We start from the raw sequence: 24,730 nt of genomic DNA, 5'->3' as shown, positions 1-24,730 counted from the left end.
GTTGAATAGAGGTTTGATTGCAAGGTGCAGCCAGGTGCAATACATGAATTGCATCTAATTAATCTTAATATACAAACAGCACAGAAACCAGTCTTAAGGTGGCATGTGTCATACATCCTTTGCTAGTGTTAATTGCAAGATTTATCTGAAGTCAGTGGTTCCAAATTACTCCAACCTAGTTTAGGCCTTAAAATTATGCTGCACAACTTGGGTTGAGAATGGAGTAAGGAAAAGGACTAGGTTTTTATTTTCTATTTTTAAGTTTCCACAGGAATAATTTGTGATTCGTTTTGAAGGTGCAAATCCAATGTAGATCTTAGTTGCCCTCTCCTTAATTAGCATCATCCTGAAGACCTCAGAGCTGTTTTGAGGTTAGACAGAGAGTAGAGTCAGTCACTGTATACTTGTGGTGTACTAATGATGGTATTCATGTGCATTTACTGTTAAGATTCATCTGGAAAGTCTATATAGAAAACTAACAGCTATACTGGTGATTAAATGAAATATAGTAATTGTATTAATAGAAGTTGAGGTGTGGAATAATTGTGGATTGCCCCAGTTTCAGTAGAAGGAGGGCTTGCAATTTTTGTTTCCTTCTTTGCCTACTGTTTTATGTTTTCCCGTGGGTCTCCTGAGCATCAGTTTGCTGGTGGTTAATTAACATTTTTGCCTATATCCAAATGAGTATTGAATAAAAATTCACATAGGTCAACTTAAGGTGAAATATGGGAAGAGACAAAATAGCCTTTCTTCAGTTTTCTTGGAAAATACAAAGGTTGACTATGTTACCTCAGTGGAATACATCTTGCATGATGTATAAAACCTGTAAGAAACTGAAAAAAAAAAAAAAAAAAAAAAAAAAGTGTTCTGCCACCTTGAAAAGAACTTTGTGGCTGACTTTGAGCAGATCACCTCTAAGTAAGTAACCAGTTATCCTCCTTTCCCCTGGTCTTACTTCTCATCTCATAATGCTACTAGTATTAGTTATAAATGGATTGCTGTAGCTTTAAAATACATTACTGCTATCACAGTTAAATATAGTTTGTCTATGCCTTACAGGTAGTAATCTGCTTAGTGTTCTGTTTCTCTTCATATCGTGTCTTTAACAATACTAAAGCTGGCATTTAATAAGTAATACAGCATCAGTTCAAGTGACAGAAGTTGCTTGGTGTATATGATGTCTGAATAACAAACATTGCAAGGTCTAAAACAGTGTGTTTTGTCGGTCCGACCTTGAGTTCTCACTTGAAAATAATTTACAGTGCTGCACAATTTTCTAAATGTACCTATTGAAGATATTTTTGTAACTGACATCGTTTCTGTCTTTCCCTTCAACTACCTCTCATCATGCATAGCAACCTAATTAGCGTCAGCAAAAAACCTGGATAGCAGTGGGCTTGATTCTTATTTGCATTAACATCTTTACACGTCTGTCTGTCTAGGTAAAGAAATTGTTACACTGCATGTAAATTACCTGTATGTTTGCCTAAAACTTAGTATAAATACATAGTGATTTGCACAAACTTTAAGCATGCCATACACTGCCAAGTAAATATGTCCTTGATATAAACAAGAATCATTTCTTGTTCCTAAAATGTCCATTATGTTGGGGATCACTTGTTTTTTTTTTTTTTGCTTGAAGAAATGTATGTTGGTTTTGATGGAAATGAAAAAAATGTAGTTGCAAAAGACACAGATAGGTGTCTTTCCTTTTTGTGTGCCATCCTCCATATTTCACTGTGTTTGAGACACACTGTGATACTGTGAGTTAAAACTAAATTGTATGGGCAGAAGAAAAGGGATCAGAAAAAAAGCTTTACTTCCCTTTGGAACAGTGAGAGACTGACCTCGTGTGGTGTGAAACCAAAGTTGTCAGGGGAAACGCAAGAAGCATAAAACTCTGAATAAATGGAATATCTTTGAAAAATTAATATTTCTCAACTTTTTCTGTTTTTTCTTGGATGCTACACCAGTTACCCTTAAATAATATTGGTTTAGATAGTTTGTTATGTGCTTGCTAATAAAAGAGATTGACCGGTGTCTATATTCCCAAAGACTTTGTGTCCTGAGAGGGATGCTCTAATAAGCTGACCCCAAGACAGCAGGCTAGGAGCTGAGGCCCAATTATCCTGGCTGCTGCCTGTGTGTGATTTTAATTGAAATGAGTAGGAGTTTCATGTGAACAAGTGACAGGATAATCAGTCTTGGTTTCTAAGCCCTTTCTGGCACTTCCCCAGCAGCATGCACACTCTCTGCCTTCACAGCCTTGCTCTGTAAAATGGAGAGAGCGGTTAGGAAAATTATGAAGTGGTGTACCATGCAGAATGGGAAGGGTGTTTCTAATCTGTATATTTTTACAGGCATGAATAATATTAATTCTGGAGACTTGTCAGTTACTTTGGTCTGATTTATCAGCATATATGGAAATAACCAGGTAGAGCATACATACATACAACAAAAGGATGTTCTGCTGTTTTGAAAAGCCTCCTTTTTAAATAACTAATATGCATTTCATTTTAAAGCATGTGGGGGTAGTGTGGTTTATGAACTCTTGCAGGAAAATCTGCTTGCTAATCAAACGTACTCTAAAAATTCTGTCCCTATCCTGCAAAGATTTTTCTGTGTGCTTCTATTTTGTTCTTTAAGTTGAATGAAATGTCTGAAGTACCAAAGGCCTGTAGTGTTTTCTACAGTTCTACATGACAAACCTTTTATTTTCTTCTTTACAGATCCTTTTGGAACCAGGGGTGATACAGGATGTGCTAGCAGCTGGGAGTCATTTGCAGCTGCTGGAGCTTCTCAGTTTATGTTCTCACTATCTCATTCAGGTGAGGCTTCTCTTCCTGATTATTGGTCATTTCTGTTTGGTAAACCTTTGTTCTAAGCCTAATAGAGCATTAGTGAAATACCTGGTGTAGCCTAAGTGGCAATAAATTGGATCTCAGGAGACCTGAATTCTGAGGGTAATATGGGTAATACTTTTTGGTAGGTGCTTTGTCCTCCATCCCTTTTATCTATTTCAGTCTCAAAAACAAGGGTGCTCCATCAATTAGTATCAGCACACAAGAGTTTGAGTCCAGCCTTCACCAGAGAATTTGCTTTCTTCTTCTGCAGTTTTCCAAATGTAAAGCATTTCCCTGTTGGTGATCATGAGTATTGTGAAGCACTCAGTTGCTTAACTGTTCGCTACAGAATATTGACGTATATTCCACGGCACAGCTACCTCTCGCTGAATGGGTAGGCTGAATTACAGCGGCACTTTTTTATCTGCTGGCCTCATACCCATAATGCTAATAGTAATATCAACATTTGAGATGTCATTATGAAGGAAAAAAAATATGAATACGATAAAACCATGTTTTGTGCTTGGCTTGTGTAGGAGATGGCTCATGATGGTAGCAAGAACATAGCTTTGATATTTAGCAGTGAAAAGCTTTATAAAAAATAGTAATACTGGTTCTACAGAACCATTTATTTTTCTTTGTAATATTTCAGTATTGTTTCTGAATAGGGTGGTTTACCTTTATCTGTGCAACAATTGGGCATGGAAGTGCATGTCAGCACAATGCTCTCTGTATGCCTTTGCCTTCCACCAGCATAATTGCCTTTGAACAGTCTGCTGAGTGTGCTTGGCAGCACACTGAGCTGCTGAGTACCATAGGCATGCAGGATCTCATGTTAAGAGCCTCAGGATGTACTTGAAGGTTTTGCATCTTACAGAGAGTCTGTTCTTTGAATGTAGCCTCAGGGAAACCTTCAAAATATATGTTAAGACAGTAATGTGGTATTAATTTGTGCATATTAAAATGATTAGGAAATTAAAGTAGCTGGTAGAGGACTGCAATTTGTGTCAGTTCTGTTTTCAGGAATGTAAGGAAAAATCAAATTTTTCTGAGAAAATAGACATGGAATGTAATGGGATAGATGGTCTTTGAAGAAACAGGACATGTGAGAAGCCAAATAAGCTGCAAAACCATTTGGCCCAGCAGCTGTCAAGCAGGCATGGGAAGGGGGTACTATAATAAGAAAGAAGACTCAGGTCCAAAATTGATAGTCATACGATATATTTAATGCCCCCATAACAAAATCAGTCGGTGTGAGCATTTCTTTGTTGCTTACATGCTCTTTGACAGAAATTGGACTAAAGAGACCATTGCAGTAAAGAAGTTAGGAAAATAAAGTAGGAATGGAGCCGAGTATTGTAGTGCAGGTGAGGTAGGGACATGAGAGGACTGCAAGAAAGGTGCAGTTATGTGCCCAATTTAGGTCATAAAGAATGAAGACTTATGTGGAACAGCCTGTGATATTAGTAGCTCTTCCCTTGGCACCGTCTAAATGCTTTTTGATCCGCAGGTCACTGAAGTGGAAGCAATCAGTGAATAGACATAGTATTAACAGTGCTTTGGATCTAGTCCTTGATATGCAAGCCATAGTCAAGCATTTAGGAACAGATTGTTAATGAATTAGTAAAACAAACAAAAAGCAACAACAAAAGCCAGTGAGCAAACATTGCTGCCAAATTTCTCTGTTATTAACATACATGTACCAGTAAAAGTCCTATGGAGATGATGATCAATAAATAGTTACTCAAATAATGTGAGAGGTCTGTTGTTCTCTGAGTAGTGTACCGAGGTAGGGTAACTGAATCTGTGCTGGTGTGAAAATCAAGAGGAAGTGAGACGCAGTGTAAAGATTTGCAATTATGGAGGTTAGGAATAAGGTAGGGAGGAGGGGTAGCGAATAAGGGGCAGAATGTGTATTGGTAGACAGAGTTATAGCAATAGTTCTGTAAATGTTTTTTAAGTGGTCTCATTGTAAGGTTTGGAATCAGTGTGGAGATCTGTGGGATGACTATAGCTTACATCATATAAGGCTCTGTATTTATTTAGCAGGTTTGCCCAGACGCGGCATATCTGTAGGCAGATTTGTGGCCTGAAAAGATCAGCGTAATAATTTATCTGCCTTGTTTGTTCCGCAGAGTTACAGTCCATGCAAGTAATCAACCTTGAGTTGTTGTGTAAGCCTTTTTAGCAGAGGTCAACAAGGTACTGTGCATAAAGAGTGTGATACCTTACAGGGTCTAAATTAATTCTATCAAATACATGTTTGTTCTACATACAGTGGAACAATTTTAAAAATATCTATTGTAAAAGTAAAAGCAGCATAGTTAGAGAAGTTTTCCTTAAAACCACACATATCCTTGCTACATTTGGTAGCTGGGGTATCTTGTCACATCTGACCTCCTATGCTATGATACAGATGTGAAGGGAATAATGCTTGACCCTTCTGTTCTTTCTAATGTTAGTTTTTTTGAATCCCAGGGTGCGGCAGAGTTCTTTGTTGTAACAGTGACTTTTTTTTTTTTTTTCTTGCTGCTTTCAGTTGTTCAGTTATGAATTTAGTTTAGCTTAGTTTAGAATAAATTCAGGAAATACGTGGGTCCTAGCTGTCATTTATTATTGTTGTGTAATAATGATGTACAGTTTTAACTTGTTAGGATTGTCTTTATTATTTTTTTTGGATGAAACAGCCTCTATGGATGCTGGTTTTATTGTTAGGGCTTTTTAAAGATGCCCTTTTCTCTAGATATTCCAAAAGTATATCAATTTTTTGGAGTTCAAGATATACATTTTTATATTTCCTATTAACACATGTGGGGCCCGTAACATATAATTAATATGAAAATATTAATAGATATCAATGAGCATTGTATTTGGATAAAAATATTATTTACTTGGCCCATATTTGTACCGAGGCCTATTTATAGCCTGTGAGGTACCAAAGAAGACTGTACTGATTTAATTTATCTTGTCAAAGATGATTTGCAGTGCACTGGGGTCAGATTAATTTCCAGCCAACACTGACTTTTATATTCCCTGATATTTTTAAGGAATTTCCTCTCAGTTGTCTCCAGGAAAAAAAAAAAAAAAAAAAAGTTATTTTTAATTTAAGATACATTCTCTTTCTTTCAGACCAACCAGCTGAGCAGTTTATTTAATTTGTTGATAGATCTCAAAAAGATTTCTATAACAAATTGTTTCAATCATGTGTATGGTATTTTTACAAAGAGCTTTTGATCAAAGGCATGTCAGGAAAAAAAAAAAAAAAAAGGAGAGGAACAATCTTACCCCCTGCCCCCAATTAGGTAATATCTATATCTAAGTCATTTATGATAACATGACAAAATGGAGGTTTCTGACAACAGCGCTGGTTCACTAAGTGTGCTTTATCGTTCATAGACTTCACATTATCAAATGCTCTGTAGCATCTAATGTTGATTACATTTTCCATTGGAAAATGTTTTGCTAATTTTGGATTGATAATTTACTAATTTTTATTAAAAAAAAATAAATCTAATTCATTTTTTCTTTATTTGCAAGCAAAAGAAATGCCCAAGCAATCCTTATTTTAGATCATAATTCTAGATTTATGTTGTGCAGACTTCCACCCTGGTAGTGTCATGTCTTGAATTGTCATTATTCCCCAGTTTCTGCTGTTTGGGGGTTTTTGGTTTTAGTTTGTTTTTGTAGAGGGACTTTTTGAAGCATGCTGATATATCTTAGTTGAGATACATACATATTCATGAATCTCTCCTATCATGATGTCTGCATAATTCTCAGGTACTTTAAACACTGAAGCGAGGCTTGAGTTCTCACACATCCGTCTCAGCCTAAACAAACGGTAAGGCAAGTTGATTGCTCTTAGCTGTATTGCTGCTATGTAGGTGTGGGAAAGCTAAGCTGAAGACATGAGCCTAGTGTAGCTTGAATTGTACTTAAGTCCATGGGTCATGCATACAGCATTTGTGTGCAGAGTGTGCATACAGTTCTTTAAGTCTCATTTCCCGAGTTCATCTTCTAGCTAAAACTGATTGTCAGTTTTGGCTGAGGTTTTTCCAAGGAGGCTAAGGCAGAGAGCTGCAACAAACAGGTTTGTTCAAAATGTAACAGGAGTGGGTTATTCGACTGTTTTATTTTCCTTTTAAGAATTTTATCCGTTAAAGTTCCAGTTGTCCACAGCTGTCCTACTGTGACATCGGAGAAGACAAGAGAAAGTGAGTGGGAGGCTTTAATTGTGTAGATGGAGATCTGAGATGGGACTTCTTGGAGCTGTGGAGAGCATGGTATTAGATAGTGTATTTGTGATGACCTACTTTGCACTTTAAAGTTTGTAAACGTTTTTTAAAGGGTACTTGTCCACTTTTTTTTTTCTCATGCAACAGAATATGGGCAGAGAGATTTATTCAGAACATACAAGTATTTGTTTCAGAAACGTGTCTGAGTTTTATAGCTGATTTTAGCTGTAAGAAGTTTCATCTTCCTCAACTGTTTGCACTTTTGATAGCAAAGAGAATATCAAACTGCACATTATTTCTACAATCTAAGAGTCTTAATAGGGAGGGAATGCTATTGAGGATATGAGTTTTCATGGAATTTCCTTCTACTGAATAACATCTGCTCAGTTTTCTGTGGATATAGCTTTAGTAATCAGTTTTTAAACCAGAGGTCAATTTTCACTGGCATTCAGAGACCTAGACTTTCCACTTCTGAAATCTTAGATTTAAGTGATTTTTTGTGTATTTTCTGAAGACTAAGTCTTTATTGTCTTTAGCGGAGCTCTGTATACCACTTGTATTGCATTCAAGGTAATAAGACTATAGGTCTGTGTGAAGGGTTTAGAAGTTGCAGAACTGTCTAAAGAAACCACTGGTTTCAGCCGGAGAGGCAGGATATGGCATGATTGTTCACATTTAACTTTCTGTTAGATCAGGAACATTTTATGAACAACCAATTACATACTGAAAGAGTCTCGGTTATCATTTATGTTTCATGGTTAGACAGTTGCATATTTTCATGTTCAGTGCAGCCTTGCTAGAAATAATGTTAGCTGACTGTTGTTGTACTCAATGATTTCCAGCATTTCCTATTCTCTCAGTAGCTAGGAGCAGCAAGTACAGTAAGCATGAGTGCTGATCCTGATTGCCATTAAAGTTTTTCCGACTGTTAAAAATTGCTCTTGGGATCATAAATGTTTTTGTGTCAAGAAAAGTTAAAAGTTTGATGCCAAATTTTCCATTTTATTTATTTTTTTTTTTTAAACTGCATTAAGTTCCCTGCTAAATGATATGCATTCTAAGTTACCTTTTAGAATCTTCATTACAGTGGATAGGACTCTCCGACAGGTATATATCTGCTTGACTGCTACTAATGTCACCCACAGCATCCGTAAAGAGGGATACTTTAAGCTAAAAAGAACAGTTTAGATGAATGATAAAATGAACCTGAAAAAACTGTACAGCAGCAGTCGGAATCTTCTTGAAGCCTGCCCCTCTGTGCAGTGTACTCTGGATTCTTGTATACAAAAGTAGACAGTGAGCAGGACCAGGCCTGGAATACATAAATTAGATTGATTTAATGAGCTTGCAAATGATAAAATAAGACCACCTGGAATATTTTTTGGTAATAATTGAAGCAGGCAAATGGTTTTGGGTAGGGGCATTTGAATTTTAACCTTCTACCCTAATGGTCAATCTAGGCTTATAAAACAGATCTGTCTTTCCAGTGCATGAGCAACTAATGATCTGGATCTTTTCTTCTACTAATTTTAAACTATTTTAATATGTTTACAGATTGAATTATATTTGCTACTGTCTTTAAAAAGAAAAAGCTACAAGTGAATCTGCTTGTGGAAAGAAAAGAGTGTGTATGATTTAGATATGTTGTGGGTACCTGAGCTTCATAAGCTATTTCTTTTTCTTAAACTCAACTTCACTATTTAGAGCTGTGCTAGCAACACAATCCTAGCTTTCACTAAGATACAGTCCTTCAGAGATGAATCAATTCTTACACCAGAGATTGAGAGCATCACCTTTGTATTGCTAGAAGCCCCAGCTCAGTTGGGATTTTAGCTCCTGGATTTTTCATATAGAGCAAATTAAACTGCTGGAAAAAAAAAATCTAAAGGTCATCAACAACCAAGGCTTGTGTTTTTTTTTTTGTGTTTTTGTGTGTGTGTTTTTTTTTAAACTAATACTGAGTTTTTAATCTACATATATACACGCAAAGAATTAGACTGGTGTTTTATAAAGCCACACAACTTCATCTAGTGGTGGAGAGAGTGACCCTCCCATACCAATAATATGAAGTAAAGAGAAAAAAGGTCTTCTCTTGTTTTGTTGGTTTTCAGTGTTATGCACCCAGTTGTTGCTGTGCCAGCCTGCTGTTTCTTGAAGGCGTGTGTTTTGTCAGCTGTTGTCATTGAGCTGTTGACAGTCATTAGGAAAGCTCGTGCTGAGAGCTCAAAAATAACTTGGGGGAATTCAGCTCCTCTCTCTGAACTTACATAGACACATTACAGAGATACAGGTTTACATATATAAAATGAGAATGCACTACTGAGGATTCCAACTTAGAACAGGACTCAGGAGAAAGAAAAAAAATAAAAAAGTGGTATTTTTCTCCTTTTTTTATGTTGATGTCAGTGAGGAAAGTAAAAATGGGCCCTTTGAATCTCATTTTTTTCTGTGGTCTATGTGCCGCTGTTTAGCTGTGATGTGACAGTGGACATTGTCCCCCTGGAGAGTTGGCTGATATGAGAACATAGTGCCACTGTGGTTGGGAGCCCTCCAGCTTGGGTGTGTGTGTTCTGCTTTTCCTAACAGTAATAGTTGACAAGGCTGAACTGGACATACTGAAAGATGTGTGAAAAACGGCACTGGAGTTTTTAGGTTAACCATTGCTGCAAGATTAAAAATCCAGTTGTCTAGCTAGTTGTGTGGATGCACTTTACCAATGGCCTGCATCAGAGCACAGGAGAGGTGACAAATGGGGAGAGGCAGGTACTTCTTCCTTTTCTTAGAAATGTCTATCAGGATGACAGAGTAGCTTTGGTGTGTGTTTTAAACAATAACAAAGAACCTATATTGCTTCGCTGTTTCCCTCCCTGCCCTTCTCACATTGCTTTTCTAGCTGATGTGGCCTACTGTGCGTGACCTTCCTGTCCCTCAGCCCCTGAAAGACCCCTGCTTCTGGGAGCCTTCAAGTGGTTTTATAAAGCTGTAAAGAGAGAATGATAAATCCCAGAATGCTTAGTGTACGAAATTCTTCTCTGGTTTTATTACCATCTGATCAATACTAATGTTTTATGCTCCCCCCTCCCCCTGTGTCTTCAGCTTTTAATTATCCTTACCAACTGGGGCAATTTAGATGCATGAAGCAAAAAATGGCGTTATTTGTACTGGGTAGTGAAGCTACCCTTATCTGTTGGTGTCATCGGTGACACGCACAGTTATTGGTCTTGCACAAAAATTTGGTTGTAAGAGGTGAAAACCCGAAGGTTGAATTACTGTACTCCAGCTGAATGAGGCACTCCGGGCTCCTAGCAGCCAGGCGTGGGCAGCAGGTGGCAGTGTGAGTCCACAGCAGCTTGAGCAGATGAATTGGAGCTAAAATCAGAAAAAATGAAAAGAAAAATTATTTATTTTTCCTCCGTATTAGTCTTCTGACCTAATCAGTAAAAAAGTCATTATTCACACAACACTGGGCAATATGCATTGTAATTTTTAACAAATAATAGGAAACTGTTAATGTTTTCACAGGAAATACAGTTCTGTCTTGTGCAGCAATGGTCATTTATCACTACACTTTGTGAAATCACTCATTTGTTCTAATTTGAATGTAAATGACTCTAAGGTTTTACAAATAAGGTGACAGACTCACATAAATGTAATTGCAGGGTTCATCTCTCTCTTTTTATATATCACTCATTAAGTTATGAATTAAATACATCGTATTAAACCAGGGGCATGTCCAATGATGATATTGTAATGGCAAATTACTCTATGCTATTAGAGGTGTATTTTTTATTCATGGACATTAATTTGTCATTAAGCGGCATTAGTTTAGCACTTTTATGTGGAAGACGTGACCTGAAAGAGGAGACTTACTGTTCTAATGTGAAAGAACGGGAATACAGGCACCAGACAGACAGCCTTTTCTATTTTTTTTTAAACCTTCTGTAAAGAAGCAGAGGGATGTTTTATTTAAGTTTGCCTTTATCTAAAACAATTTGAGTTGTGTTAAGCCATTTTAGCAAAGGTATTTTGGAAAAATGACAGTGCTTTGGTTATGAAGTATTTACCAATATGGGAAAAAATAGAATGCTAAGTACAAAGTGATGATTATAAATCATTTGTAACCTATGAACCCAGAGAGAGCATTGGGCTTGAGGTGAGTTGCAGACTGATTTTTATCTCAGAAGTAGTACTGTGTTAGATAGTTGATTATCCACCCTTTCTTTTCTCTGACTTAGTCAAAATAGAACTGCTTTTTTTTTTTTTTCCTCCTTAGTTACAAAACAACTCTCTCTTATTTCCCCTATACTTCATGTTTTTAATGCTCTATTATTATTTTTAAAGGGAACAATTTCAAGTTTAAATGTTAAGCAGGAGCTGAACCTATATTAAGAAAAGGAATAACGAGAGGTATGATAGAATTTGAGAGGCATCTTGACACTTAAAGTATTAAACTGAGGCTGAATGTCTCAGTCTGGTCCATCTTTAAAAGATATTAAAAAGGTATTGTAATTTTTTTTTCATTTATATTCCATTTCAACCGTCTTTCTTTCAAAGTAAAAAGTCTGAACTTGATACCAAGCAGTATAGTTGATTTTTTTCCCCTATTTATTTTTATTTTTATTTTTCTGATAGTTTAATTATTGCTGTTTGATCCACCTATCTTAACTGCTCACAACACACCCAACTGGTATGGTGCACTAGTTAAGAATAATTTGTAATGAAAATGCCCAGATACAAAGCCCAAGGTGTTCATACATGTAAGTAGTTTCCAAAACATCAAGTTATATCTAGTTTTAACTACTTTTAAATACTATTTAAAAACTGATAGGGGAGAAACATTCTCCACTGAAACACTTCAGTTTACAGGGGAGCAAAAAGAAGCAAAGAAGTTCCATGTAAGGCTGTTGATGTTTTCCAGCAGGTCTGCTGGCAGTGGTAAACAAGACAGTATTTCAGCACATTCCATCAAGTACAATGTTTTGCTTGCACAACTGCACAGTAGTACAATTTGCCAGGGAACCAATATTTTGCTTCAGAATTATAATCTAGACTAATTCTTTTTAAAAGAAAAAAACATCTATTTTTGTCTAATGGGGTAGTGAACAGGTCTTGAACCCAGAATGAATGTAAATGTATACATACTGTCTTCTGAAGTCTTCAACCAATGTGTAATGAGAGCTCTGAAACTTGTAAGTTGTCCTCGTTCACCTCACCAACTCTAAAAATTAATGATAGAAACTTAAAGATTAGTGGTATGAAAAACTTTATTAGCCATTACTAATGTCCTGCAAGTGTGCTATTCCAAACTGAAAAATGTTTCTAACTTCATTCACCTGTTCTCCTATGTAATCTATTCTAAACATCTGTTTATTAATTTGGAGGAACTTGTTGCTGAATTTCCCATCTGTTTCACCACAGTCTTTCATAACTTGAGATTTGTACCAGAGAGTGTGTGTAACTACATAGGTAGTGTTGGATCTTGAATTGATTAAACTGAGACTTTATTTGCAGTTCAGGGGGAATTGAGACAGTATCACATAATATTGTCTCTACTATAATTTTTATAGCAGTGGTTGTGTCCTCTAGATTAGAGGGGTAGTAGTATGTTGGTTGGACTTTCCTCATAAACAGGAACTTTCCTTTGACTTCTGTTGTGAAAATTTCCAAGCTCCTCAAAGGAGTTTTTGTTGTTGTTGTTGTTATTTTTGTTGTTGTTTTTTTAATTCCATTTCAGAGTTCTCTTTGTTTACCATAAGCCATATCTGTTCTAAGGGAAAGTGTTGTGGTAACTACAGACAGATCTAGTCCCCTAAAAGCATCAGGACTAGAATTCTCATTGACTTGAAATGGCATGTTGTAGATAAGGAGAAAGCTAGGGGGCCCGATGTCATATGCTTCAAAATCAGTGTTCATATGTGTTTGCATTTTCTTTTTGCTTGGCTCACGGTGTTTCTACTCATTTTACATCTTTATGGGGAATTGAAATATTCAGAAAAGGAAACAAACAAACAAAACCATAAAACAACATCAGGAATATGTAGTCTCTGATAACCTGTTTTTAGAATTTTGCTTCTAGAGGTGGTTGCATTCTGTGAAATTTTGATATTTCAGAAAAATTTCTCATTAAAACTTGAACTTGAAAATGATTCATTTTTAATTAATATTGTATGGAATAATCATCGATTTATTTATTTTTCCACTGAGTTTTATTCCATTTTTATTAACTGTTATTGTGAGCCTAGTTACTCCAAAAACAGTTTATTTCTGCAGCTAATGTATGGCCATCCTCTAAATGCCTTTCCAGTTTTTTTTGTTAAAGGGTATCTGTGGTTTCACTTCTTCCTGGTAGTGTTTGAAGAGGGATATAGAAGAGGACACGTCATATACTTCTGAATTTTGAGATATTGGCAAGCACATATAGCTGTGAACACTTGGAGTTTGGCTCTACAATGATCCATTCTGCTTATAAAGGTGGTGGCTTCATGGTGACATATTTAAGCCAATGATAATTTTACCTTTTTTTTTTTCTTATGTATATAAAACATTGATTAACTATTTCTCGCTTACATATTTTTGTGGAAAAATGCCTTGATGGTAAAGCACAGGATTCTGATTGTTACCAATTTGAGACTGGCAGGATATTTTTTTATTCTTGTTAAAAATGGCTAGAAACTAAAGAAAGAAATCTGATCTCGATCTTTGAAGGCTTATGCTTTCCTGATGCTTTGCACCTTTAGCAATGTGAACATTTATGTGTTTGTTTTGTAACCACTTGTGAATTTTTTGGTACTGATGAAGGTCAGACATAGGAACTGCTAAACATTGACTCAAGGTCCATTTTTGATGTTTGAGCTTTGGTCCTTCTAGGTTTTCTGTTTTTGATAGTCAGATTTATCATAATTTCTGACCAAGAGAGTGGTAAGTGAATCCTTGGTCAATAATGCTTACAATACAAACAAAAAAAAATGAATCCTGTTAAAGTGTGGTGATCTCATTTTATTGAGCTTATTTTATTTTATTCAGTGTTGTTTCCTTTTTTTTTTTTTTCATTCTTCTCTTCCCACATTAATTTTTTTTTTCTTTAAATCTTGTTTCCTTTCTGATATCAGTTCTGACTATTATGTAGTAAACCTACTAACCAGCACTGCTACTAGTCGTGGGAAAACGAGAGATATTCTTTTTGCTGCATAAATTTAAGGACAATGTTATAGAGAAGTTTTATTTTAATGGGACATACTGCTTATACAAGTTACAGACATTTTGCTGATACACTAAACTGCATAAATTGTTTTACAGTTGGGACAGGGGAAGAATTCTGTAACAACTATAACAGTGTAGTAGGTTTTAGGCAATTGCAGTTCTTTTTCTTTTGCATCATGGGCAATTTCTTGAACCTTCTGCCCACCTTTTTCTCTGTAAGATGAAAATTGGTCTTGGTTTAGTGCTGTGAGTGCAAGATCTCTTATTTTTTTTTGGGTGGTCAGATATTGTAGGAGTACAGAGCTACGTGAACAGGTAACAGCTTTCCAATTAACATATATTCCAATACACCATTAACGTTGTGTTTTTGTCATTCAGATGCTTATGATCAGATTATTAATCGATGAGTACCGTTGTATCTTCCCGCAGCTGCAACAAGTCTCTTAAGATGCAGAGCTGCAAAATGTTTGAAATCACATGAAGGTAGTGCAAGCAGTCCTGTACTGCCTAGTACAAAGACCGGGGTAATTTTGATCCTATATCCACAAGACAAAAACAGTTTTCTGAAAATTTTGTCAGAACTTTCTAGCTTTCATGTATTGTCTCCATGTTATAACTATCTTTGCACAAGATCAAATCCTCTAGGAGACTTTTTTTTTTTTTAAAAAAAAGAAAAGTTGAGCACCTTAAATCTTACAAGGTTGGTTTTCTAGCATATATTATTTTCATACCTTTAAAATGTGGACTTCAGAACTGGGACCAATATTTGAGCAGTAGTCTTAAAACTGCTATATGAAGCAGTAAGCATGTTGCTTTCCTTTATTGGACAGCACTCAGTGTGCATTTTATGACACAAGCCTTTTCTTCGCCACGGCACTGTGCTAAGAACTCCTGTTGCTATTTTGACAGCTTCTCGGTCCCTTCTGTATGGCCTGTAAGTGTTGTTCCAAATAGAACCTGTTATATTTTCTGTATTAGATATGTTCCTGGTTCTCAGAAATACTTTTTGTTTGCTTGCTTGCTTTTTAAAGTGATCATTTTACCAAGGAAGCCAGGCAATACTCATATTCTGTCATTCTTGTAATTTGTGACCCCACTGATTTATGGGATCTTTTGCAAACTCTAATAGCAAAATTTACCATTTTCTAGTTCAATTATATGTTTAGTGGAGTTGGATCAAGAATCAATTTCTTGAGGACTTCCCTGGAAAATGTTACAATACTTGATAAGTTACTTTGAGATTGTCATTGAACAAGTATTTCATCCATCTAAGATATATCCTATTAAATGTATGTAATTGAAAAAAATAAAAGAAAAAAGAAAGTAAGTATATAGATTACCTGGATGTCCTGGTGAAATCTGAATTTTGTCAATGTAGCTGATATAATGAACCATGCTTGTTCTAAAGAGATAACAGATACTATTATCCAACACTTACCTGATAGGTCTTACTATTTTTTTTTTTTCCCTGTATTTGTGAATAGACTCCTAAATTAATTCCATCCATTATGTGACACTAGGCTGATTAATGGACAGTTCACTGACATGATCTCCAATCCTTTGCAGGTTCTCCATTTTTCCTACCCTTTTTCAGTGTTTACTCTGGATTAGAGGTCTCCGTAGCTAGTTCCTTTTAAATTCTTTGCTTTGCTGTCCATGGTGGTGGTATTAAGCCATGTAATTTCTGTTCACATTTGCCTTAGTTTCAGATAAAAAAAACTGTGGTGAAACAGCAGGAGCATGTGTGGGATAGATTTCTGTTTTCTTTGTTTAAAAAAAAAAAAAAAGTAGTAGACATAAGTGCTGAATTTTTCTGCCCTTTTTGTGTCTCTTTGTGACATCATCATATACTTTTAGAAAAGGACTATGGCTTCTTGTCATAAATTCGTTATGTTTACTTCACATTATTCCATGCTTACCATATCAATTTTGGTACTGTTTTATTGATGCTTCCACATCTCCATTTAACTCACCAGCAACAGGATCATTTAGTGACCACACACTTTGTCATCAATATTTGAGCTTTCATGAAATACTGTAATTCCCAACTTTCTCTAATACTTATTGTGCTAAATTTGCCCCATATTCTGCCAATATTTATTGTATACTTGTGAAAAGTGAGTTCTTACAAGGTTTCCCCAAGAGAAGCTCCCTACTGATGCCTTATTCCTTTCACACAAGTCAAATGCTAGTAGAAAGCTGTGGTGATGTGATACGTATGATGCATTAGGAGTTACTAATCTTAATTTGTGAGTTGTTTAGCAAATCTGTCTGAGATAGAATGTATCTGTGTTAATTAACCAGTCATTCCACATGTTTTAGACAGCTATTTCATTCTCTGGTGGGATTAGATGCCTACCTCACTTGCCTGTTCTCCATCGTTAGATGCGTTTATTAGCTTTGTAATCCTTAAGCATTCAGTGGAAGGCTGTTGTCTGGGATTCTGAAGCAGAGAGATTTTTAACTAGAGCAGTCCCTCGCTGGGTTTATTACAAAGCAAATATACACATCATTGAAATGTTCCAGAAATAAAATGTCATAAAAAGATTATGAAACAGAATTGTTTGAATCATATAGTCCTTATACATGAACACCTCCCCTGTTCTTATTTATACCTAGAGTGTAAATGTTAGTATATTGGTAATTATTGATAATTATGGATAATAGAATATTCTGCTTATATGTCTCCTTGTGCAACATCATGAATGTTGACTTCTTTTCTAGTTAGTGACTACCCTGCTAGTCCATCATCATCATTATTTGTTTGCATCTACGCAGGCCTATCTGAGGAATTATCATCCAGTCTTCTTGAGGAGCCATGGCTTTTCAGAATTGTAATTCTAGTAAATTCTAGTAAATCTGTTGCTGAATTCCATACTGCTTCCCAGTTGTTATCTCTGGGCTCCTTGTTTGCATGTGCTCTCCTGCTCCTTCCTCTGGTCTGGGTTTTGTTCATGCATCTGCATTTGAATGTGGTAGTGTCTTTGTCCTGCCAGGGTTCCAAAGCAGTTCATAGACAGCACAGTAGAAACAGACTTTCAGCTTCAGGTCTTCTAGTTTGTGTTTGGCCCACAATAGGTAATGATGCAGACAGGGTCTCAGTTAGCTCTGGGATAGATTATGGAGAGCTCAAATAGAACAGGGTGAGATTTTAGGTGCAAAGTTCAAACAAGTCATTAGTGAGCAAATCCAACTGTTTATTTTTCCAGATGCTGATGGAGAGGGTCTGTGGAGGTTTTTCAGTGACAGCAACTCCAGCGAGCTATTTCCATTGTGAATGTTTTTAATGTGGGAAAACAACAGCCTTTTCCTGTCAGTCTCATTCTTAATAATGTGTAATAAACTTTTTGAGATGTTTTCATGAAGAGATTCATTTGGAGGCTGGAAAAGTTCAGTTTTAAAATATTCAATTTTGGCAAAATAGTAAGTTGTGAGAAAAAAGGGCATTGGAAATAGCAACTCTCAGGTATCTGAATACCTTTGTTAACAGGTCTAACAGTAATGCTGATTTTTTTTCTCATTGGTAATGGGAGCAGGGATGAATGATAAAAATCACTTTCTAACATATTGTGTGTTAGAAACGTTTTTACTTGCATTACCACTTTATGGGAAAGTTTTCATACTTAATATTGATTTTAAACTTATTTTGCGTTTCAGAATGTTAAGGGGATTTTCTTGCCTATTTTTGAAAAAAAGCCTTAAAATAACTGAAATTATTTTTCCCCCAGTAAGTAACTGGTCTGTACCAGGACAACAATTATGAGGTCTGTTACTCACATATAGAATGAAATGAAATTGGAAGCAATTGGAAAATCATTTCTGAGCATCATTAGTGGAATCTCCTGCATTTCAGTGGCTCATATTCAATTCCCATTTGTAACATGTCAAATCATTTCTGTCCTGCCTGACAGACAGAAGGGCTGCTATTGTGTCTCACTTGAGGAGCAAGTTTACAGAGAATTTTCATGTATTAAATCACAGGATGACTTTGAGCTACTAATGTGACACCATCAAGAAAAAGGCGGCTTGAGCCTAGGATATTTCATGCAAGGTAATTTATAAAGCTAAGGAAGTATTAATGGCAGTGCACAAGTGCACTGTACATCATGAGGAATACTGTGAAGATTTTGCCCATGCAGAAGAGTAAATGAAGTCTGACTGGGAGAGGTGTAGAAAGGGGCATCTAGGATGATCAGGAAGGCCTGTTTTACGTGAGGGGATTAAAGGAGCTTAGCTTTTTTAGCCTAGCAAAATGAGGGCTGAGAAGGAATATGATTGCTTTCTGTAAATACGTCAAGGGAATAAATACCTGGGGGAAGAAAGAGAGAGCTGTTAGACAAAAGATAATTTTGGCACAGGAACAAATGCATATAGACTGTCGGAGTAAATTAAGCTGGAAATGAGAAGAAAGTCTCAAAATCAGCTGAGTCTTCCTGTAGTTGTACTTGGGAGCAAGAACAAAGTCTGGTTTAAGCTGGATCTTTCTTAAATTGGGATTGATGAGCTTTTTCAGTATAGTAGGGGAATTGGCTTCCACTCCTGTGTTATCATGGCCTGAAACTGTTACTAAGCTCTACAAAAGAGCTGAAAGCAATGGTATTGCACAGTTCTTTTTTTTTTTTTTTTTCTTTAGTAAGATGGTAAATGTTTTTTGTAACTGCTACTTCTGTGAACTTTGGATTTCTGAAGGACAAAACTTGCTCTTTCTGGCTTGACATCCTTAGCAATAAAAAAGGGATAAGTGAGCATTAGCATACAAGATTGATGGTGGTTGATGGATTAGCCAAAGTTTACGGCTTTTATTGTTCACTGTAGTCCCTCTGAAGAGTTTGCAAAAATGTAAAGTAATGAAATATTTTTGAATATGATGTACCAATATCCTGTGACTTCTGCCAGGGTAAAGACTACAGGATTATGTCATTTCTCAGAATGTTTGAAGAGGCCAGGTTCCCATAATTTGGAAAAACTTAAATGATAAATCTGCAGAAATCCTTCCTGTGGACTGTCTGAAATGGTATAAAAGAGGCAAGCAAAGGGTTAGTTAACCTTTACTTTCCGTTTTGTCTCTGTATTTTTATTTGTTAAATAATACTGGTGGTTAGGATTGTTTTACCAGGAATACCTTTCTAAGCAGTGAAGTTTTTCATCTGGGGAGGTTTTTTTACCAGGTACGTAAGTTCCCACACCAACATCTGCTTAGCAATGGAAAGGAGCTATTGGAAACACTGCAGAACTTTACTTGTGGTTGTTCCAATGGTACCATGAAACTTTAGCTGTAGTCTTAATGTTTCATTATTATATTTCTTTCCCTTATACACACAAGTGTGTATGTAATATATAAGAAAATAATTAAGATAACTTATTCAGATCAATTGCTATTTAGAAATACCTATACCGTTTAATCACTTCAGTGAATCCCTCTGAGATTCTAGAAAATGTTGACTTTTGGTTTTACTTTTGAGTGTCTGCATATTACACGTTTCACTTTGTTTTTCAAAGACTAAACACATCTCATCACCCGGGCAATCTGGGAATGTCACAGCTTTCCATTGCACTAGTGAAGGTCACAGGCCTCCTGCGTGCCTTCAAAGAGGGTGCTCACTAACACCAGTCAGCAGGATAGAAACTGAAAGCTAAGCAGATATAGAGAAGTACTGAGTGAGAAGGGAGATAAGTCCTCATAGGAAGGAGGGAAAATAATAGGCTTGAGTTGTTTTGTTATTGCTGCTCTTGTACTTAGCTCAAGACCTACTTTGCAATAACGGCAAGGATGCAAAACAACTTTTCATGCTTTTAAGCATGAAAAGAAAACAAAAGTAAGAATTAAATAAAGTGCTGAGAAAGTGGTGATCTACCAAAAAAAAAAAAAAAAGTCAATTAAAAAGTTATCCTTTACTGTGTCTATAAATACATCTACCCTCTGCACTGATCTTGTAATAAATGTAAACACCATTTTATATGCTGTGAAATTCTGACCCAGCTGTTCCAGTGTGGCTGGACTTTATCAAAAATGTCTTTCATGCTTGAACTGGATGGCTCTGGTGCTTAGTGCAAGAAAACTTCAAATAAGATCTAAAATGCATTTTTGAGGGATTTGTGCATATGCTTAGTATGAAATATGCCTGTTGCTGTGCTGTTGAGCATGTGTCTCATCTGTTAGGTCTTAGGTAAGTAAGGTTATGGGTAACTGTGCTGATATAGAAAGAGTGAGAACCAACAAAAATGCATTTTTTTCTCTTAAAACTGAGTTGATCCCTTTTGTTGCCATGTAAGTATATTTTTGTCACTACAGTTTTCCACTTTGTTAGTATTGCTGATCTATTTAGAGCCTGCCTTTGCTATGACTTACATCAAGGTTCTGTTGTGAACGGTGCAGCTAGTTCGTAGTATTTAACATAGAGAGAACTGGGAGGACTTGGGGTCAAGACCCTGCTGTGCTAGGTGCTGCTTGAGAGCAAACACATCCCTGTCCCAGAGACCTTGCAGCTCCTTTTTTGTTTTAGAGAGGCTGAACCCTTCTTAGGAGAAGACAAAATAGTGTCACAATGCAACTCTCTCGGCTTTAGCAGCAGGGCTAGGCATTTAGTACCTTGATTTACAACAGTGTTGTAATCTAAATAGGAAGCAGGTGGAGTTACAACTGGGTATGATACTTTGGATATTAATGGCTTGGCTTGGCAGTGGAATTTCTAAAGCTGTATATACTTTTTCTGTCTTAATTATGCATTCATTAAAAGCTTTTATACCCAACAGAATAAAGTAAATATTTTTTGATCTCTGTAGTGTGCTCCCAGACTGTAGATTTGCACAGCAGGGTCTTGATAATCTGAATAAATTGTATTTCCCCAAGGAGTTTATCTTTCAAATAAGGTCATAAAGAAATGCATTCTTTCCCCTTAGTTCTCCTTGTGCTTTTTCTGCTATTTATAACATGGAGCAGAGGAATAGAGGTATATTGTACTCTACTGTGTACTTGGTTATGATTAACTCTAATTTATCAATCCATTACTTACATCCTTTTCTGTACCTTTTGCAATGCAATTATTCTTTAAAGTATGAACGAATAAAGATGGATTTGGAAGTAATTTAAATACAATATTTATATAATTTTCCCTGTTTGACAATTTATCACATCTCTATATTAAAATACAACTCTGTATCAAAACACAGACAATGTCACATCATTTATTTTGAATATCAAATATAGTCTTTCAGGTTATGTTTGTTTGGAAAACTGTTTCTTTTTTTTAACAAGGGTTTTAAATGGCAGTTCATTGTTAAATTGGTTCAGCATCTAGAGGCTGATGCTACTGAAACAGAAGGCCAGTTATGTAGAACAATGGAGACTCTTACTTCTGGAAGTTGGGAAGAGAAGGAAAGTATAGTAAGTGGAATGCACAGGATCAAAGACAGTTTATCATTTTAGAAGTAGACACTGATAAATAATTTGACCAATTTATTAAATTGATTTGACTACACTCTGAGATTTTAGAATCTGTTACTTGAAGATCTGTATATATGATCTTAGACACATTTGTTCAGTTTGCATATTTCAGTGTAACATGCATTATATCAGAAGAAAGAAGGATCACTATCTTTCCCTGATTCTCTGTGACAGTTCTGCTTGTGTTCCTATTTCATCCTTCATTTTAAAAAAATATAGACGGCATATATTTTAAAGTTTTTATAAATGAGATTAAAAGTTACAGTAATTTACATACGACTGTTTTGTAGTTGTTTTTTTTTTTTTTTTTTTTTTTTTAAGACCTTATGCAATGATACAGTTCCAGAAGAAAGATGTGCACAACTTTAAAATTTTGTAGCTGCTCCTTTAACACACTATAGTAAAATGTATGGAAACCAGAGACTGCTAGAACTCATGACAAGAAATAAATTTCCAATTTAGTATCCTATTTAATTTTTCACTTATCTAACAATTTTTAAATTCAATTGAGAGTTTAACTTTTACAAATCTATTCATAGGAAGCCAATCAGGCTGAATTGATAGTGATTGCTTTGATACTTTTAATACTTTTTTTTTTTTTTTTTTTTTTAAAGCTGGGAGATAAGCTGTATTTTTTTTTGCAACTTACATACTGCGTTTATTCTGATGTTTTTGAAAGTCTTACCAGCTATTGAGAGCTAGGTTATCTGATCTGTAGTATACATCTTGCAATCTCAGTGTGACATTTTGGCCCTCTTGTATCATCACAGAGGCAGTAATGTATAGTACTGTGTCATTTTGGTTGGAATATTGGAATGACAGTCTGGTAATTTTCATTTGTAAAAGCTAATGCACTGCTTACTACTTTTGCTGTGAAATACAAACCTGTAGATCAATTCTAACCTTGCAAAACCAGAAATAAGTGTTTCTGATTACAGGCCAAGATCAGTTTTAACAAAATATACTTGCAGTATTCATCAAGCAGTAAACCATGTGTCCAGCAGCTCATTAACACATTGTGTTAGACAAAGCATCAAAAGACTGCTGAAGCCTACCAATAAAAATAAGTAAACCCCATGATAAATAAATAAGCAGACATATAATAAATAAATAAACATCTGGAGTAAATGAACACTTAAAAATAGAAATAAATAAATAATATTGTAAACAAACAGCTGATGAGAGTTTATTTATTTATCCATAGGTATCTTCAGCCTCTCCAACTATATGACAGCTTTCATCAAAAACTTCAATTGGTGTTGATTTAAGGGGTAGGGGAGCCTGAGGGATCATCAGAAATACCCAATTTAAAAAATGTAGGTGTACTGGTATCTTTCAGATTTGAAAATGTGAAAATTTTTCAAGGAAAATTTGCATTTGTGTGTCACATTACTCTCTAACGAGGAAAGATTTTTCTGTATTATCTTCAGTCCTTTTCTGAAGACCACCATAAGTCACCTCCATTGACCCTTAATGGAGTGTGGTTGGGCTTGTATTTTGGTTGGAACACTACTCCCAATGCTTCATTGCTTATTTGTTTATTTTATCCTTCCCAAATATAGCTGTTTACTACAAAAGAGCTCAATAAATATACACTGAGTTATTGTAAATTTCTTGTGGGATGTTTCACATTCATTCAATCAAGAAGTTTTTTGAAAAAATAGTTGTTGCTTGTTAAATGCTTTAAGGTTTTAGGACAAGAGGTAGTGGCCTCAAGTTGTGCCAGGGGAGGTTCAGGTTGGAAATTAGGAGACATTTCTTCTCAGAAGGAGCAGTCAAACATAGGAACAGGTTGCCCAGGGAGGTGGTGGAGTCACCGTCCCTGGGGATGTTCAAAGAAACGTTGGACATGGTGCTTAGGGACATGGTTTAGTGGGTGATAGTTGGTGGTAGGGGGATGGTTGGGCCAGGTGATCTTGGTGGTCTTTTCCAACCTTAATGATTCTGTGATTCACTTTGATTGTACTGCGTACTGCCTTATGTTGGTACCACCATTGTGTGTCTATCCTCGATGTGGTGTTGTGAGGAGCTGTTTGTGATCTGCAGACACTGAGTCACGGAGCAAGTGCACAGGCTGGATACTTCTTGTGTAAAATTCATTCCTTTCTGTCTGTCTGTCTGCAACTAGGGAGGATTTATCCTTACCTCCTCTATGTTAATGTGAAGAGGAGGTGATGTAGTAGAACTGTTCAGAATTTCTGTGGCATGGGGGATGATGGCTGTTAGTGGTTATTCTGACAACATAAAAAACTTTTCTTTGTTCTTCCAAGAAAACAAAATGAAGCTCCTATGTCGCAGTTTAAGTAGGTAATGAATAGGATTTGCCTTTAATCTACGACAGTGCTAGTGGAGGTGGACCGTTCAGGTTGGGAGATAATGCAGCAAATAGGAGCCTGCGATGGAATTTGATTCAGTTTCCTCCAGTACTGACTTCTCTAAGCAGGTGAAAAAAATTCTTTCTCCACTCTCCATTGCATATGCATAAACAGCTCCACAGTCATTGGGACAGCCACCCAATTCACACGTTCGAGATGTAGCCCATAAAACCTTCCAAAAAAACCCTCTTCGCACTTTCCCATCTTCCCTGTTGCTCTGCTCTATCTGCCAGCCGTGCAGCTCATTTGACATTTACAAGATTTCTTGTCAGTTTCATTTGGTTCTGCCATCCCATCCAGCAGAGCAGCGAAAGTGAAATTGACTTAATTCAGTCTGTTTCTCTTCCCTGCTCTAGTCCCTGTGTTAACGAACCACGGAGCGAAACTGACAACAGTTCTTGTCACTTTCACACCTGGAGCTGGTCAAGGAGAAGGCTGCTGAGAGGGAGCAATGCGGTAAATTGGAAGATGAAAACCGGGATTGCGGAGGGGAGAGGAAGAGATGTGTGAGCATACAGCGAGAACAGAAAGAACGGATACATGGGCTCCCTTCCCAAACGTCCTGGGTGCTTTTCTCTAATGTGGATGAATTATGAGGAGCCCGTGGTTTAGAGTAGCAATAGTTAGCTGTCCAGA

General features: G+C 36.3%; 1 protein-coding gene across 12 annotated transcripts in view; it reads left to right on the top strand.

The window, feature by feature from the left end:
• Positions 1-24,730, top strand: part of KLHL32 (kelch like family member 32) — a 121,373-nt gene that overhangs the window by 58,549 nt on the left and 38,094 nt on the right. For 10 of the 12 annotated variants that reach the window (XM_068677883.1, XM_068677881.1, XM_068677886.1 and 7 more), the window contains one exon: positions 2,730-2,828. In XM_068677883.1, the coding sequence (XP_068533984.1) occupies positions 2,730-2,828 (99 nt within the window). Of the gene's footprint in view, positions 1-2,729; positions 2,829-6,651; positions 6,682-24,451; positions 24,551-24,730 lie in introns of those variants that run through there. The other 2 variants (XM_068677887.1, XM_068677888.1) reach the window with 2 other exon arrangements.

The sequence above is a fragment of the Anas acuta genome, chromosome 3, assembly GCF_963932015.1.
Source record: "Anas acuta chromosome 3, bAnaAcu1.1, whole genome shotgun sequence".
NCBI classification, from domain to species: domain Eukaryota; kingdom Metazoa; phylum Chordata; class Aves; order Anseriformes; family Anatidae; genus Anas; species Anas acuta.
This window is presented reverse-complemented; position numbering and strand designations above follow the sequence as displayed.